The sequence below is a fragment of the Enhydra lutris genome, unplaced genomic scaffold (assembly GCF_002288905.1).
Source record: "Enhydra lutris kenyoni isolate GAN:26980312 unplaced genomic scaffold, ASM228890v2 scaffoldscaffold6, whole genome shotgun sequence".
NCBI classification, from domain to species: domain Eukaryota; kingdom Metazoa; phylum Chordata; class Mammalia; order Carnivora; family Mustelidae; genus Enhydra; species Enhydra lutris.
The window spans coordinates 21021568-21040197 of record NW_019154090.1 but is presented as its reverse complement, the minus strand read 5'-3'; the positions used below and the strand labels follow the sequence as shown (position 1 = coordinate 21040197).

Genomic DNA, 18630 nt, shown 5'->3' with positions numbered 1-18630 from the left:
AGGTGACTGTTAGGCCAGTTGTGTGTTAGAAGCTCAGAAACCATGTCAGAATGTTGGACTTCCTGTCTTGTCAGTTTGGATAAAAGCACGATGTGGGTATGTTCGTCTGAGTGATCAGGGCATGTGGGGGGAAGGGGAATGGACAGAGGGAGGGAAAAGAGATCTATTTGTACAAACAATGGAGGGAAAAAATCGAAAAGGAGCAGGTACTCACTGTTTTACTACCATAATATATCAGTTATTTTCATTCACATTTTAGTGTTTGGTTGTCATTTCTGAAAAAAAAAAAGTCATTGGAACTTTCATAGGAATCGCACTGAATCTCTAGATTGTTTTGGGAACTATTGCCATTTTAACATTCTTAACTTCCAATCCACGAACACAAGGTTTCTTTCTGTTTACTTAGATCTTTTAAAATTTCTGCTGCAGAATTTAAGAAAGCATGCAGGAGGCCCGCTACCTGGTGCATTTGCCATTACAAAGGCCCCGTTTAGGTGCCACGAATACCAGGGACCACAGGAGAGGGCATTAGTGTGCGCGCCTTTTAGTAGGTACGTGTCCCCCCATGTTTACGGAGCGTGCGTACCGATGCATGTGTGCTCAGCAAAGCCACCAAGGCACAGCCATGACAGACAGCCTCACTCTTTGCTCAAAATGAAGTGGCACGTTGAGGCCTGGCTGTAAGTCGTTAACAGGACTGTTGAGCTGGATGGAACTTTAGACATCATGGAATCTGACTTCTGAATTGTTGAAGAAATTCAGACTCAGAGAAGGGAGTTTGCCACAGACCAGGAATAGAATCCAAGGCAGACATCTGGTAACTTTCCACCAGGTTTGTGTTTTCCTTTGTTGTTGTTTTGTTTATTTTAAATTTGATTCCATCAGGTCAGCAGCCAGAAGGCATCCTACACGGAAGAGCAACCAAAGTTGAATCATTGCAACAATCCCCAAGAACCTTGTTTTAGAAAAATGCCATCTTCTGTAGGGGGATTAAAATAGTTGTATGAAGCATTTCCGAGTGGCCTCTGAGAAGACCTTTTTAAGGTTTGAGAGAGCCAGCTCTGCCACCGAGGTTCTACATACCCTTCTGGCTGTGACTATACATGCTTTGGGGGCGTGAGGGTGATTGGCTCATTGAACTTGGGGCTGCTGCTTCTCCCTAGCTTGGCACCTCCCCCTTGGCCATAACGAATACTCGGGAGTAGAGCCTTCTACTTGAGACAGCACAGCTGGGAAGGGGGAAATGGCCCAGGATCTAACACTGCCTTGTGACTCTTCGTATTTCTGTTTGCAGTTTGGTTATAACAACTTGAGAAATTCTTTGGCTGCAGCTGAGAAGGTGCTAAACCAAACTGACGGCTTTCTGTTGTTTCTGGCAGCATCGGCCCCTCCCTGCAGGGTACATATGGTTAAAAGCATTTATTTAGATAATGGGATAGGCAATAGGTGGAGATAAATCCATTTTTTGTCAACTTTGGAGTAAATTCTTTTTCTCATGATACTCAAAGCCAGTATCTCATTGTCCATTCCTGTAAGGGCAGATGGGAGCCGGTGATCTAATTCTCATTTTAGATGAGAAAACAAAGCTCAGAATGTCTATGAGGAGTTCAGGGTCACAGAGGAAGTCAGTGAGAACCAGAACCCTAATCTCCTGACTCCTGACCCTAGTCGTCATCTGCAGTGTTCCCCTGGGAGCTGAGAGCCCCCCCCCTCCCCCCCACCCCGCCTAGACTGCCTCTCACAGCCCTGCCTAGCCTGGCCCCACCTGCTCGCAGTCCTCTACACTCACTGCCCTTCCTTAGCAGATAATTCTTTTCCTCCCCAGAGTCGCAGTGCTGTCAACACCATGGGCTGTTCCAGCCATTGTTGAAAAGGTCAGTCTACTTACACTGCTCCAGGGACCCCACAGAGGGTTTGCACTCACATCCTTCCTCACACAGCAGCTCGTGGCTCGCCCCCTGCTTTTTCACCCCTGCTTTGAGATGGGAGCCTCCCCCCTACAAAGTTTCCTTCCAACAAGTGGGGACTTTTCTTGAATTTTGTGGTTCTGCAAGTAATTTGGAGTTTAGAGGCTGTGTCCTTGAAGTCCTTCCATTCTTTTCGGTTGCTGCTAACCCTTACACTCAGGTTTGATTTGTAGCTGGAGCTTTTATCTGTGAGGTTGCATGCACACAACACACTCGTGTGGGTAGGGGAGTGGGTAGGTAGGTGCTCATGTGTGTATTTTTTAAATGTTATCTTGTGAAGGGGGGCGGAGAATGCCTCGTTATAACCGTTCTAATGTACTTCACTGTACTTGGTGACCTAAGGGCATGGTTTGCCAACACTTGAGGCTTCACATTAAAGAAGTGACGTGATTTCAAAGCTCTCCCAGCTAGAATTCCATACGTTTAGTCATAGCATCATTTCCATACTTATAGCCCAACTTTTGGCGATTTCTCCTGTTTTCCAAAATAGCTCCACTGAGTTTCAGCTGGTGTGTGTAGCACTACTTTTTTGTATTTACAAAGTACATATACATGTTAAGTCAAAACAGCATCTGGGCCCCTAGTCACTGCTTGCCTGCTAGAACATTCATTCTTATGCAACTGTTGGTTCTTTATTTCTGTTTTTCTGATTACAAGCACATCACAGGGAAGCTTAGAAAATAAGTATAAAAAAATTATAATCTCACTACCCAGAGAACTTTTGATTTTGGTATGTTTCCTTTATTTTTTCTTCAATTATATATATATATGTATGTGTGTGTGTGTGTGTGTGTGTGTGTGTGTGTGTGTGTATATATATATATATATATATATATATATATTTTTTTTTTTTTTTAAGATTGTATTTATTTATTTGAGAGAAAAAGAGAGTGAGCCAGGAGAGGAGCAGAGGGAGAGGACCAAGCAGACTCCGAGCTAAGTGTAGAGCCTGACACGGGCCCTGATCCCACAACCCTGAGACCATGACCCAGTGGCCCCCAAGCCAAGACCAAGAGCCAGACGCTCAACCAACTGAGCCCTCCTGGCACCCTTTTTCTACAATTTTAAAATTAAAGTGATCATAATACATGGACAATTTTCTGTCATGCTTTTTTTAAAAAACTTATTAACAGAAACCCGTGTAAACATTTTAAATGGTTGCTTGAACACTATAGTTGGATAATCGGTGATTATTTTTATTGAGTATGTTTTTGTTTTGTTTTGTTTTGTTTTTTTACTTTGGGCTAACTTCCAGTATGGGAGTATTTGCTTCCTGTAAGTTTCAAAAAATGGATTATGTGTGTATGTGTAGATGCCTGCTTGTCTTTTAAGTATGCTTAAGTTTATATATTTCAAGGTCTTTGCCACTAATATGCTTTCCTACCTTAGGAGTTCTTGCTCTTCCAAAGCATCTTCGGCAGCCTGGCACTTCATAGAGCTTTAGAGTTGGATAGATAGGACGTACAGATATCCATCCCCAAGTTAAGCATTAATCATTGTTCTGTGAAGAAATGAACATTGAATAGTTTAGGTAGACAAATGGGGCTCTCTTCTGGGTTTTAAGTTATGTTTACGTCTGAAACAGCCATGAGAAATAGCAGCTACTTCTTATTATAACACTGACTTGAGGGAGCATCGTTTTGAGAGCAGGTTCAGATTACAGAAATTTGAGCCCTAGTGTCTAAATGTCTGATCCAATGGATACGTGTCATTTTGAGCAGAGATCTATTTTAGTCTTTAGGAATGTTCCTACTACTGTTAAGGTAGGCCTTCACCCACTTCCAGTCGCAATTTTTGTAGAAGATAAAATTGGGTTGTGTCATACTTTGCAATCTTGGAAGTTCCATTTCTGACTTTTGTTTTTATTTCTATAAGATACAGGGCTTGAATTAAGATTAGAAAGTCTTTTCCTACATTTACAGCTAAAAGTGTTAGTGGTTGTAATCGGGAGTCAGAATGAAACCTTTGCATATGAAGCCCACGAGCTCCCAAAGGTGTGACGTGCTTCCTGTGAAGAGGGGAAGATACCAGCTGTCATGATGACTTTGCAAGCCTCCTTGTTTTTGCTCTTATTCAGATTCCTTAAATATCTTCAGGGAAAAGTGTGGACAACTCTCTTGCTTAATCCATTCATTAAGTACTTGGAGAACTTTAAGCAGGGTAACTTTGCAATTTTAAACTCAACAAAAATTTACCAACAGCCTTCTTAGCATTCTTGGGGTTTGGATAGTGATTAATGGACTCAGTCCACTTTTTCTTCAAAATGTCTGGGATGATGTATTTGGTGCTTTTCTGGGTCCTTTTATTTTGCTCATCATGTTTCTGTCCTATGAGGCATAGACTTGCATAGACTTGCTGAGAGTTATTCCTGTGGGTATCCTTTACCCCAGTTACAATGCAGTGACGAGGATCTGTAGTCGCCATTCCAGGCTTTCTCTGGCGTTCTCTGTTGAGGCCAGTGGTCCTCGAAGCCTTTTATCTTTGGTGTGGTTTGTCATTTATAAAACAGTGACGTTACCTCACCTGCGGCAGATGGGCTCTACTAACACTTGTCTACCCTGAAGCTGTTGGAGCCTGCCTTTCCTTATCACATGGAGCCTTGAGGGGCACTTTATTTTCCTTTCTGGCAAAGAATTCTCCAGTAGACTGGCTACAGATGCCCTTCTCCGCAGGTAGCATGCGTTGCTTCTCTAATATTAAACAGAACAGCAACATTCACATGAGCACACTCTCACTGTCCCTTTTCACCTACCTTATTTTCCCTCGCTGCCTTTACTTCTGAACCCACTGCAGCTTGGCTTGCATATCTACATTCTGCTCAAGTGGCCATCTTCAGAGTCTGCCATCACTGGGTCCAGACTCAGATGCCAAGATACCTATCCCCACCCCCACTGTCTTTTGTTTCCTTTGCTCTTTTGGGGCCTCTCTGGAGCTCTGGAACTGTTCATTACCCTTTATGTGTTTTCCTTCTCTGGGTTCTGTTCCAGTCTTATTTTTTTGTGTGTTAGTAAGCTTTTCTCCAACCCTGCCCTATATATGTTGGTATTCCTTTAGCCTTTTTCTCATTCTGTCCTTGCGTGACACACAAAGTGGCTTCAGCTCCCACCTGCGTGCTGATGGCTTAAATCTAGATCTTTAGCCCAGACCCTGCCTTGTGCTTCAGACCCATATATCTCCACAGACACCTCAGATGTCATATGGCCAAAACAGACTGTCCTCTTCTTCTAACCTTTCCTTTCCTTCTCTTTCCCTTTCTTGGAGAATGGCATGGCCATTTGTCAAAAGCGGACACTGGAGCTCATCCAGTGTCACTCCCTGTCCGTCCGGCCTCTAAGATGGGTCAGTTCAGCCTCCTCTTGTCCCAGTCTTTCCCTCAGCCCCTGTGCTGCACCTCTGCCTGACAGCCTCTTTGATTTTCATTTCCATTTTTCTTGACTCTGTCCCCTCCTCTTCCTGTGTCTCCACACCCACCACCTTAGCCCGCACTGCCACCCCTCCTCCCCTGCTCACCTGTCATAGCCTCTTTGCAGACCCGCCTGCATTTGTTCTGTGTTCTGTAACTCATTCTTCACATGGCAGCCTTGTGATTCTTTTCCAAGATGGAGCTCTGAGCAGGTCATTCCCCTGTATAGACATTTGAATGGCTGCCCCTAGTTCAGGGAATATAAGCTCAAATCCTCACTGTTCCTGCCACATGCTCCGTGCCCCACCGCATGGTTTGCCCCTGCTGACCTCATCAGCCCTATCTCTTAACACGTTCCACTGCGTTTTGTCTGTGCTGGCCTATCCGGTCTCCGACTTTCTATGTGCTGCTCCCCCTGTTTAGAACACTCTGCCCACTTTCCTTCCCTCTCTTTACCTTGTTGATTCCTGTTTCATCATTTATATTCCATGTCAAACAATACTTCCCCGAGACCCTACCCTGTAAAACCAGGTTTCTTTCTTCCTCCTCCCATAAATACTGTCCTTTCTCCCTATCTTCTTCCTACAGAGCACCACATGGTTTGTTACTCTGTTTATGGATGATTTCATTATTTCCCTGACCAGACCACAAAATCCTGTCTGGATTGTCACTGCGTCATCCCCATCCCTGTCCTCATGCTGGACACAGTGTCTTCATCTCAGGTGGCAGGTACGGTTGCAACTGAGTTCATCTCTAGGCTAGGTCAGATGCTGTGTCTTTGATAGGGGGACTCCTTTCACATTGATGATGCTCCTGTGAGATCCAGACTTTACTGCTTAGACACATTTCTTCCTCTCTCTCGGCCTTTAGAGTGATGGGACTGGACTTTGTTTGCTATTACCTAGACATTAAAGTATGTTATTTTTTTACCCATGGTCTTAGAGGTTGAAGGCTCTTCTTTTTTTTTAAAGATTTTATTTATTAGAGCACGGTGAGGAGGAGAGGTTCCTGCTGAGCACAGAGCAGCCCAGTGTGGGGCTCCCCAAGATGATGGCCTGAGCCGAAGTCAGACGCTTAACAGACTGAGCTACCCAGGTGTCCCCAGAGGCTCTTTCATTTGCTCAAACTAACTTCTAGTAAAGGTGCCAAATTTTCAGGACATACTCAGATGGCTTGTAAGAGGATGGATCTTTGTATCCCGTTGGCACTTTTCTTTTTCTTCCGTTCTGCATGGCTTTTCTGAATATGTAGGTCAGGAAGACTAAGGGCTGCTTATAACAAAAACGTGGGAGTAGTGGTGGTTCTTTCCCCCTGAGATGTGCTGATTCACACTGAACAGTTTAGCATGTACCTGGTCTCATTCAGATCGGGCATCACCCCATGGTGCAGGCAGGTCTCCATTCCCATCCTAAATGTAAGGATGCCTCGTTCAGCAAGGTGTTCTGTGGTGCATCACAGGCAAGTGGTAGAATAGGATTTGAACTTGGGTTTTCTGATTCCATACTTACCATCACAGCAATCTTCTGGTGGGAGAGATGCGATATACCCTTAGTCTTTTGGAGGAGCCAGGAAATGTTATTTCCCTCCCTTTTTTTTTTTTCTTTTTTTTTTTGCTTCTGGAAAGAAATTGCTCTTTTCATTCCTTGTAGAGAAAACTATATCCAGTTGTAATGCAGTAATCTACACGCTGCCCCAGCCAGACCTACTAGCACTTAAAATAATAAATGTTGCCTAAAATTATTCCGTGTGGAAACTGTCCTTTGCCTTTCTATTTCTACCCTTTGCTTCTTAGCTGCCCTCCAGGAAGACTTGACTCTGTCAGCATTTGGCTCAGAAAGAGAAACCATTGGAAGGCCTGTATCTCTGATGTTTGCACAACATCAGTAACTTGGTTTTCCATAAAAATGGTTGTTAAGAAGGCCAGCTTGTGGGGGCTTTGTTATTTGCATAAAACTTAGATTTTTTTGACATTTGACTTAAAAAAAAAAACCCCAAAAACTCATTTATTTTTTTTGAAAGAGAGCACGAATGGAGGGGAGGAGCAGAGGGAGAGGGAGAGAAAGAATCCTAAGCAGGCTCCACGCTCCACTTGGAGCCAGATGTGGGGCTCAGTTGCACAACCCTGAGATCATGACCTAGCCTGAAATCAAAAGCCGGACACTTACCTACCTGAGCCACCCAGGCGCCCCTAAGAAAAATACTTAACTATAAATAGTAAATAGTTCTTCTTGTACTAGAATCATGGTTTTACCTGGTTTTATGTAATGAGGGACCCATGGTATGCATGTAAGCATTTTTGGAGGACCCAGGTACATTTTTAAAATAAATCTCTCTCTCTCTCTCTTTTTGGAGGACCCAGGTGCATTCTTAAATCTTTCTCTTGCGGGGCTCGAACTCATGACTGAGATCAAGACCTGAGCCGAGATCAAGAGTCGGACACTAACCCGACTGAGCCACCCAGATGCCCCAAAATAAATCCTTTTTAAAAGCATTTTACGGACATCTGTTAAATTGTAAATATTTAGCTTTATGAGTACATTAAAGTTGGGAAATTTGCTCAGTCCTAAAATTCACTTTTTTTGTTTCATTTTTATTAATTTTAATTATATATAGACACTATCTTTCTATTCTTCTTCTCTTGCTTCTGCAAATCCCTGTCAGAAGGGAGTTTCTGGGGCACCTGGGTGGCTCAGTTGGTTAAGCGACTGCCTTTGGCTCAGGTCATGATCCTGGAGTCCCAGGATGGAGTCCTGCATCAGGCCCCTTGCTCGGCAGGAGTCTGCTTCTCCCTTTGACTCTCCCCCTTCTCATGCTCTCTCTCTCTCTCAAATAAATAAATAAAATCTTTAAAAAAAAAGGGGGGGGGAGATTTTGCTGTAGCAGTAGACGCTCCCTTGAACCTTTTGTGTAGAGTGTCTGCTGGGGAGAAAGAAATACCCTGAAGACAAATTGTAGTATAGTTCCAAGTTTGCGAAGCCCCTTCCCATTTGACTTCCCCAGTGATGGGTTGGATCGCTCCGAGAACATTCCTCTAATTGTAGCCATTCTGTCATTTTCCCTTCTGGGAAATACTTTGTGTTTACCTTTTTTATGGGTTTAGTAATGGAGACGAGAGGCCGTGAGCACTGGAGCTGGAGCCGCAACTTCCTCCTTTTCTTCTGTCTTCCCCAGCATCTTACTCAGCAGCTCCAGCCCGGCTGCGACCCCCTAGAATGTATCATTTTGAAATGCTGCAGCTGCCACTGAGTCGTGTGGGAGCGGGGAGCTGGCTGGGGGAGGTGCAGATCTTCCTGCATAGATTCTTGAAGAGAAGTTAAGAGCGGCATTCTTATTTTCAGTCTGAAGATGTCTATGTTTTCCCTAAAAAAAAAAAACGAAAGAAAGAGAAGTGTTGTAGTATAAGTAGAGGCTGTGATTTCTAAGTGGAGCTCCTCTGAGCTTTATTGGCGAGAAGTAATAAGCCTCCTGGCAGGATGAAGAGGTCTGACTTCGGGGTGTGAAATCATTTTAGGGTGAGGGGCAGCTTCCCCTTTCTGCATGGCTCTCAGTCTTCATTGATGAAGCAGTTCTTTGACTTAAATTCGGTATGGCAGGTCACCTTTAAAACAGGGCCCTTCATAAACTTCTTCGTGCATAATAACCCTTTATGACTCTTAATTGGGAGTAGCCGAGCAGTGGGTGGTTTTTATATACCATATGTCCTATAGCACAACAGGGCCAGATAAAGGAAAACATTGGTCTTGATACTGGAAATCTTGTCTCATCAAATCAAGCCCGTGCCTGTGATGTTCTTTCTAACATAATTTTTCTTTCATAAATACTTCCTGGCCAGAAAAAAAATAGATCTGAGGATGTTTACATTTTATGTCAGTATTTCTTATAGGAGTTGGTTGGAGGAGAAGCTTATAATTTTGTTTGTTTTGAAAAATGAAATTCCTATAGAAAGGTCACTGCAGTGTCAGTCCCTGTCATTTCTAACCCTCTTATCTCAGAGCTCATCTGCAGCATGTCAGGTCTGGCCTGCTGCTCTTAACCAAAAAAGGCAAAGAATGTGGAGGGCTTGCTCCCTTCAGCCGGTTGTCTTGGTGCTCCATGATGGTCTGTGTTCGCACAGTGTCAGCTGGATCCACAGGAAGCAGGGGGTGTTGGACGCTTTTTCTGCTGCAAGTTCAGAGAGTCTGTGGGGCAGGATTCCAGAGCTTTGCCAGGATCATAAATCCTAGGCATTATCTCAGAACTGCACACTGGGCCTCACCCTCTGCGTTTTAAACATTTCTTGGCAGTCACATAAACCCAGGCAGTTTATCACAGGTGCCCACTTCCCTCTCCCCTTCTCAAGGATCCTGACACAGAAGGTAGCAGCAGCAAGTCTGATAGAACTCTCGCCTGTTCCATGGCTCCCTGCAGTCTCTCGTGGGAGAGGTAGGGTTTGCTGCGTGCGGTAGGCGCATGCAGCCGAACGGGAGCCCGGCCCCCGCCTCTGCCACCAGCCTGGCACAGATTATGCAGCAGCAGGGAAGGACTAGCCGCGGGACCACTTGGATTTGCCTTCTCTCCTCTTGCTGAAGATAGGTAGTGGGGGAATGGCAAGTATCTGAAGACAAGAGTACAAAGAGGAGCCATGGTGAATTGTGATGGAGAGGAAGAAAGAGAGGGAGAAGGCCGGGCAGCCCCGCCATCCTACTGATAGAAATCGTGCAGGTCCCGATCTTGCGCATTCCTCTCCCAGGCAGGGTAGCGTTGAGTGTTAGAGTAAAGGCTTAGTCCTCTATTGCACACAAGTGTCAGGTATTTTAAACAAGGAGCATGTGACCGCCTTGCCACATCATTTCTCTAGCTGAGTGGTACTCGATGTACTAAAGAGGTTGTGGGATATAGTGTACTTAAATGAGTCAGAAGACTTTGAACGCGTCTCATCACATTGATTTTAGTGATACCATGAAAAGAAGCTGGATTTCTGCTGAGGGCACAGTTTGTAACCTTGTACCAGCAGAGCTTGTGGACCAAACTTTTGTTAGAAGACAGACTGGTAGGTTGAGAAGAAAGATTCTTGGGTTCTCATGATCTCTCTCCCCTGCCTGTCCTGAACCAAAGAGAAAAACTGGGAAGGCAGCTAGTGGGGAAGTGCCACTGCCTGACCAGTGAGGGTCTGGGAGCGGGAGAAGTGGAAGGCAAGTGAGAGCTGGAATTGTGTTGGGGGATGGTTTTGTTTGGATTCAATCTTGATTTTCTTGTTTGTCCATGGTGACGTTTATAGATGACTTTGTTTGGGAAAAGACTGAATCTATATTAAAAAAAAAAAAGAAAAAAAGGTTGGAGATCAGAGTCTGTTACTACCTGATCTATTTAGGGGACTATAAAATTACTATCATTATTCAGTTTGACCTAGTCAGAGTTTGCCATGAATTCTTACCTACTCATTTCTCCTCAAAGCATTAAACGAGGTCATTCAGCTATCTCAGCTAAGCCAGCTGCATGTTTTAACAGTTTTCAAGCCGATCTTCACCTGTATTTGGATGTTCAGAATTACCCTTGCTGATGCATTTAGACCTCTTGGCTTATTTTTTAGGGCAGTTTTAGGTTCACAGCAAAATAAGAGGAAGGTACAGAGATTTCCCATATACTCCCTCTCACCCCCCCACCCCCCACCAGTGTGGTGCGTTTGCTGCCATTGATGAACCTCTGCTGACACGTCCTAATTACCCAGTGTCCATACTGTAAGGCTCACTCTTGGTGTCATAATGTTCTGTGGGTTTGGACAAATGTATGACAGTTATGTGCCCATCATTTTAGTATTTTCACTACCCTAAAAATTCTATGTGCTTGGCCTGTGCATCCCCACAACCCCTATCTCCATAGTTTTGCTTTCTCCAGAATGTCATATAGTTGGGCTCATACAGTATGTGGCCTTCTCAGATTAGCTTCTTTCACTTAGTAATATGCATTTAACATTTATCCATGTCTTTTCATGACTTGATAAAGCCCTCCTTTTTAATGCCACAAAATTGTTGTTTGGATGTACTAGAGTTTGTTAATCCATTCACCTACTAAAGAGCTTCGGGTGCTTCTTAGTTTTGGCAATTATGAAAAATGTTGCTACAAACATTTAAGTGTAGATTTTTGTGTGGCACAAGTTTTTAACTCCTTTGGAGTTACACACCAATGAGCATGATTGCTGGATCATATGGTAAGAGTAGGTTTAGTTTTGTAAGAAACCACCAGATTGTCTTCCAGAACAGTTGTACCATTTTGTATCCCCACCAGAATGTAGAGTCCCTCTTGCACCACTTCCTTGTTGGCATTTGGTGGCGTCAGTGTTCGGGTTTTGGTCATCCTAATAGATGTGTGGTGGTATCTGGTTTTAATTTGCATTTCTCTGATAACACATGTTGTCTTTTATAAAAATATTCTCTCCTGGTCTGTGTCTTGTCATTTTCATTCTGTTGACAGTGTCTTTTGCAAAGCAGAAAATTTTAGTACCGTCTAGCCTAGGTGTGTTCCTTCATGGGTCAGGCCTTTGGTGTTGTATCCTAAAAGTCATCACCAGACCAAAGATCATCTAGATTGACTTCTCCTGTTCTCTAGGAGTTTTATAGTTTTGTGTTTTGCGTTTAGGCCGGTGATTCATTTTGAGTTAATTTTTGTAAAGGCATAAGATTTGTGTCTGGATTTGGTGTTTTGCATGTGAGTGTCCAGTTGTTCCAACTTTTTTGTTGAAAACACTCCACTATATTGCCTTTGCTCCTTTGTCAGAGATCAGTTGACTGTACTGATGTGGGTGCATTTCTGGACTCTGTGTTCTGTTGCATTGATCTATTTGTCTATTCTCTGGGCAGTATCACATTGTCTTGATTACTGTAGCTTCATAGTAAGTCTTGGAGTTGAATGGTGTCAGACTTTGTTCTTCTCTTTCAATATTGTGTTGACAATTTGGAGTCTTTTGCCTCTCCATGTAAATTTTAGAAGCACTTTGTCTGTATTCACAAAACAGCTTGCTGTGCTTTTGACTGTGTCTACACTGAATCTGTAGATCAAGTTGGGAAGAACTGACGTCTTTATAATACTGAGGCTTCCTATTCATGAACATGGAATATCTCCCATTTATTTAGTTCTTATTTGTATCAGAGTCTTGTAGTTTTCCTCATATGGGTCTTGTACATGTTTTGTTAGATTTACACCTGATTAGTATTTCATTGTCTTGTCTGCTAATGTAAACTCCCTGCTTTTTAATCTTTTTCATTGATAGTCCTACTTTCATCCTTTCTGTAGTGATGTCGTCCTCCTCCTAGGCTCATGCACCTGCTCTGAAAGTAGAAATCCCTGTGGAAAGAGTAACCCAGTGGCATGAGGAGGTGTGTACAGGATCTGTCAGCTTTCAGACTGGCCCAGAGAGAGGACTTTAATGGGGAACATGTTTCCTTTAAAATTAAAATGAAGTTTCTTTGATGATATTTAGGATATAATAGCAGCCTACCTCCTCCCAACCTCCCTACCTCCAGACAGGAACAAATGGTGTTTGTTTGTTTGTTTGTTTTTAAAAGATTGCCTAGGAGAGGATTATTTGAACTTAAGGTGGTGTTAATTAATTAATTAATGAGATCACCTGCCTTCCCTTTTAAACTCAGATGGACTTGCTAAGTTAGTGTGAGTGTCACTCCAGAGTACAGAGCCTTGGATTCTGACCCCAGGTCTGCTCATGATCTTCAGACTGTTCTTAAGGAATGCCTTCTGTAGCTGCCAGGAGTGATGGCTCCAAGTCAGGGTGGTTTTTGTCTATCACCTTTGGTCAGAGGATTTGGGTAGAGAGCAAGGGATAACTATTTAGTAACTATTTTTCCTTCTTTGTACATAGAATCAGGAGAAGTTTATTAAATGAATCCATGTTCAGTAATAGAGAATTAGTCTTCTCTGTTAATTTCCCTTGAAGTATAAAAAACCAAAGAAGAAAAATGTTTGCAGAGGGAAGAGCAGGAAACCTTGACATTTTAGATCCTCAGATCTGAAATTAGTTACCAGCTTCAAGAATGAAAGCTGATTACTTAATGTGATGTGCTTGTAATGTTTTGTTTCATGTATTGTTAATTTATTGGGCAACTGTTGGACACCTGCTGTTTCCAGGGTACTGCTGGTCATGGGATGATGGGTAAAGCAGATGGGTTTGGTCTTAGCCTCGTGAAGCTCACTAATTTGATGGGGGTGTCATTATAATTTACGTCAGTCATTATTTTAGTTGCGTTAGGTCTACAAAGGAAAGAAATGGGATGCCAGGAGAGCTCACTTTCTGCCCCTGTCTCTCCATCCCATGGCTGTGTGAGCAGCTCTCATTTTAGGTGGAAGCCTTGACTGCTGGCACTAATGTGGGCACAGAGCCTCCCTGCCCGTGCTTCCATATCTCTTCTCCCCCTCCTTGCCTGGACTTTGTCTTTACAGATTGACCTCTTCATTTAACCTGTTTCCTGTCTTATCCTTCCCAGGAGTGCTTAAGCATGTGCCCTCAAACTCTCTGCCTCTGTAAGTGTGTAGAACGTATCTGGTACAAAGGATTCTAGAACTTGAAGAACAGTCTTGTGAGTGGGCAGTTCCTTCACTTTCAGATAAGGAAGGTGAGGACAAAGGAAGCGAAAGGCCACACCTACAATCACAGAGCAAGTTAGAGCCAGAGCCAGAGCCAAAACTAACCCAGTCTTTGACTCCTGGCCCCTTCTGTGGGCTTTCTGTTACATTCCTGCAGGAGAGGCTTTAGTCCGCAGGGATCCGTCCTCAGGAACTTTCTGTCTCTGTGGAAAGACTGAGGAGGGTGACACAGCTGTTCTTAAGGGAAAAAACCGGCCCCAAGAGGGGCCATAAACACCTCACAAGGCTCAGGGTTGTTACTGCATCCAGATTTACCAAGGGTGCCTTTTGCTGGGAGGAAAGAAAGTAGTGCACCAGGTTCCTGTCATCAGGGAAGTCCTGTTTTAGAGGAGCGGAGGAGTCTAACCTGTGTGAAGAGAGCACCTCAGAGTAGCCCGTTCGGGGCTCAGATGCACCGCCGCGTGCAGGAGGTCTCCAGGACCGGTGGAGGTGGGGACCAGTCTTCTGGATGAGGAGGAAAGCTTTTCCTGGGGAGACAGGGAGGCAGAACTTCCCTGAGACCAGGAGAAGAAAGATCCCCCTCCAGGCTTGAGGGGAACCCCAAACCAATGGCGCACGCAGGCAGCGGCCTGTTGTGCACAGGGGATTGGGAAACTGTAGGAAATACATGCGGGCGGGAGCTAGTCTTAGCAGATCTGGAGCTCTGAGCAGTCACGGAGAGAGTATGGTCCCCGCTTCACTTTCTTAAGGAAGTAGCTTGATGAAAGCTGGTCTTCCGGAAGATAAGCCTGGCGTGTTTGGGGGAGCCTCCCAGAAGGCCTCCTCTGGGCCTCGCTCCAGTTGCTCAGGCGTGGAATGACGAAGTCCTGGACGCAGGCAGTGGCAGTGGGGACTCGAGCTTCTGTGGTGCTCGTTGATACTGGATTACTCTCTCAGTTTAACACTAAGTATTGCTTTATATCGAGTTTTCTAGGGATGTCAAGGTGGAGCCCTCAGGATAATTGGAAAGCCTGAGAATCTGTATTTTATTTTATAAGGTGTTTTGAAATAGATAAGAACCAATTAAGAGAATGCAAATACGAAGTGTCACTGTTTTTCCTTCCAAATCTCAAGTGTGAAGCGAAATACCATTTAATTCACTGTTGCCAGTATTGAACTCTGCTTTCCTTTTTTATGTCGAGTTTTTTTTCCTTCTGAGAACCCAAACACTGTAGTTTGGCTGAAGCAGGGAGGGGTAGTCTGCTGGGAGGAACGTAGAGCAAGAAGCTGAGAGTATCTGTATTGGCTCCCTAAGCCTGGTCAGCACACACGGACTTAACCACATTGTCTTCTCTTTGTCTCCTTAGGAATATAAACAGAAGCTTGCTCGGGTCACCCAGGTCCGCAAGGAACTGAAGTCCCATATTCAGAGTTTGCCAGACCTCTCATTGCTGCCCAACGTCACGGGAGGCTTGGCCCCACTGCCCTCTGCTGGTGACCTGTTTTCAACTGACTAGGACAGATGTCGTGCCCCAGATCCCATCTCTACCAGCAGAAAGAAGAGGGCAAGTCATGGCTGGAAATAACCTTGTGGCCCCTGGTTCTGTCCCTCCATCCCGGTCCCGCAGCCTCAAGAACCACAGACTCTGATTCTCCTCTCCGTCCTCTCTCGAGCACAATTCAGAACAGTGGCGAGTGGAGTCCAGTTTGGATTCGTATGTGGAAGGAGTACAAACGCTCCCACTTCATGTTTTCATGCCCCTGTCGGGTTTCCATTCTTAGCTCTCTCTTTACACCCAAGAAGTTACGAAAATCATGTGTACTTCTGGAAGCGTTCAGAAGAATCTTGTCGCTTATGACAGCATTGTGTCATGAAAGCAACTTCTCTTTTCTGAACTGGGCTTGTTCAAGGTCAGTACGGGCCTCCACTGAAGGACTTACGCTGGAGTCCTGGACTTTCCTGGCTGCCATCCATCCCAGAGGGTGGAGGCTCACCTGTCAAGCAGCTTTGCCATAAAGAGTTTGCCAAATCTCATCCTTCCTTTCCCTTACTTCTAGTGACGTGTAGTCAGAGGTGAGGTGCGTTTGTTTTGTAAGCAGACTAGGGTATCTAGCGGTAAGATTCAAAGCTGATCTGGAACACAGTCACAGTTCAGAAACAAGAGTAACAGGGATCACAAGCATGAGTTAAAAATAAGTTATTTGCTCCAGGTTCCTACAAACAACCTTCCCAGCCACCCACTGTCAGAGAAAACGTTCCTAAAAACCTGATCTTTTGGCCCTGATTGGTTGTGAAGGCAATTATTAGAAATGGCACTGGTGGACCCCAAAAGCTGAGACTTACTAAGAGTCTGGGCTCTGCACAGGTGTTGTTGCTTTTTCAACCCATGTCTTTCGGGGAGCAGGGCTCACACTAACATTTACTTCGCTGGGCGCGTGTCTGCAGTATGGTGAGTAAACTTGAGTATGTCCCTTGCGAATACGACACTGTGCCTATGTGTGTGTTTGCGCGAGCCACTGGCCACCACACGCCCCTGTGCCTGGAAGAGGGAGGGGTCCTCGGATGGGCTGTCACAGGATAGCTCATCTCGGGCAGAGGAAGGGGGGCAAGTCAGGGATTTTTAATTTGGGGTTTTAATTCCATTATCATGCCAGCTGACATTATGACTATATATCGTAGTCAGAGAGGATTTTTACCTTGCTTTTAGTGAAGGTTAGGCCTGCTAACTGTAAATCATTCTGATTCGGCAGGCTGATTTTTGACATTGGAAAGGGCAGAAAACAATTTGCCCCAGTAGTATAATAGGAGTAGAGCCCAGAGGCTGAAATCCAGAAGCTGTAAGAAGGAATTCAGTGGTGGGGGCCGCAGAATCTCCATTATTTTGAGTTGCTATTTTCAGGATTACCAAAAAGCCAATTACTTGTAGTTTTACATGTTAAACATGTTGAAACATAGCCTGTGTTTTAAACGTGTGGCAGGCTTTCCTTTAAGAAGCTCTCCCTCCTGCCGTGAAGTGAGAACGACGGAAAGTCGTAGCAGGTGTCAGTTTAACTCTGTGTAGAACATAGTAGCATTTAAGCTGTTTTTCGGATTTGACTATGGACTGTGTGTTGTTTGCTTATTGACACTGCCTGTTGTCCTGTCATTATTAAATTAATGAGTCTCTAACTATAAAGTTTTTCTTCCCAGAGGCCGTAGGGCAGTAGGTGACCTAACTAAAATTGCAAGATCAAGTCGAGTCTTCGCTGTTTGTGCACATGCGCCCTGCTCCCCATCTGGTGCGCTGCTTTAGTCCGCGTGTGAGCTTGCTTTGGAACGGACCCATCTCGGACATTCTCTGTGCTTTCGCCGAGGAAGCGAAATTTTACTAGCCATGAATCAAAAGGGTATAGTAGATGTTTGCTCTGATCAGCTAGACGAAAGCGTCATAACGTGATGGATTTCACCCACTGCTGTGTTTTATCTGATTGAGTTTGACCAGCAATTGGTGCATAATTAATACAGCAAGAGCAAAAAATGAAACTGTAGCAATTATGTAAATGAATGTGTTGGCCTCCTAACACCTGTTACTAGTGGACTTCCTATGAGGAAGTTAGTTTGGGGCTTTGTTTTGTTTTTTAATGAAATACTTTTGTTTTTTAAATCTTAATTCTCCCCGGATCCTCCCCAAGTGTGCTTATTACTTCTTTTGTTTAATTTAAATGACCCTTTCTTCTCCTTGTATGTATGAGGTGATCTGGTGGGGTGGGGTGGGTGGTTTTGTTTTGTGTTTTTTCTTTCTTTAGGGCATCCATAGGCCTCAAAGGACCTTTCCTTTAGGTCATATTCCTCAGAAAGTCTGCATTCTTCTTTGTTTTGTTTTGTTTTTTTCTTAAAGAATATTTTTAAAGCTTAAATTTGTATATTAATTTAGGACTTTATTTAGCAGTATAGGCTGTCAGTGGCGGCAGCAGTATATTCTGAAATGTCTCATAGATCTATATTTTTGAATAAAGATGGTGTTGTTGAACGACATTGTGTGATGTTTCTTTTCCCTGCCTTGATACAGAACGCCCGCTGCTTTCCTCGTGAGCAGCCGGTAATTAGGACCCACCAATAGGGATCGCGCCGTCTGCACAGAATCTTGTCCCTTAGGAGTTTTGTGACTGTTAGTGGCCCATAAATACTCGGCACTTACATAGTATTTTCTGGTTCTTTCCAGGGGCTTAATTAGCTTTAATTAGCCAATCCACACAGTGCCCCGGAGAGGTACCTCCCTAGTTTTATCCTCACTGTACAGAAGTGGGAACCGATGGAGAGAGGTTAAATGAGTTTTTCCCCAGTACCACAGTCTCTGACAGATTCAGACTTGGAAGTTCTTTGATTTCAGCACTTTTGTTCACACTGCTGGGCCTCCAGAGAGAGATTTGATTTTGGGAATCCAATGAAAGCCACTCTAAACAGTTAAAAAGAAGAAGAAATGTGAGGAATCATTAATCCAGGTGGTATGTTCCTTTCTCTTTTCCTTTCACTCTCAGTGAAGGCACGTTGGCTGAGCATCGTTGGCAAGAACTTGAAATAATGGAAAACAGTTTGAAAATACAGCCTTTCTAAGTAACTGATTGGTTTGAAAGGCTGATTTTAACCTCTCCACTGGGTGATGGCAATATTGGCCCGAAAAAGTGGGGCTCCCCATCTGGGAATGCAAGAAGGCTGCAGTAGCTGTG

The 18630-nt window shown here is 44.2% G+C and overlaps 1 protein-coding gene across 3 annotated transcripts in view; it reads left to right on the top strand.

Annotated features, from left to right (window-relative positions):
• The window catches only part of LOC111141768 (regulation of nuclear pre-mRNA domain containing 1B), a 50374-nt gene extending 32449 nt beyond the window's left edge, over nucleotides 1-17925 (top strand). For 2 of the 3 annotated variants that reach the window (XM_022494573.1, XM_022494572.1), the window contains exon 7: nucleotides 15291-17925. In XM_022494573.1, coding sequence (XP_022350281.1) covers nucleotides 15291-15440 — 150 coding nt within the window. In that variant the 3' untranslated portion in view covers nucleotides 15441-17925. Of the gene's footprint in view, nucleotides 1-1825; nucleotides 1875-15290 lie in introns of all 3 variants that reach the window. The other variant, XM_022494574.1, reaches the window with a different exon arrangement.
• Nucleotides 17926-18630: the final 705 nt, after the last annotated feature.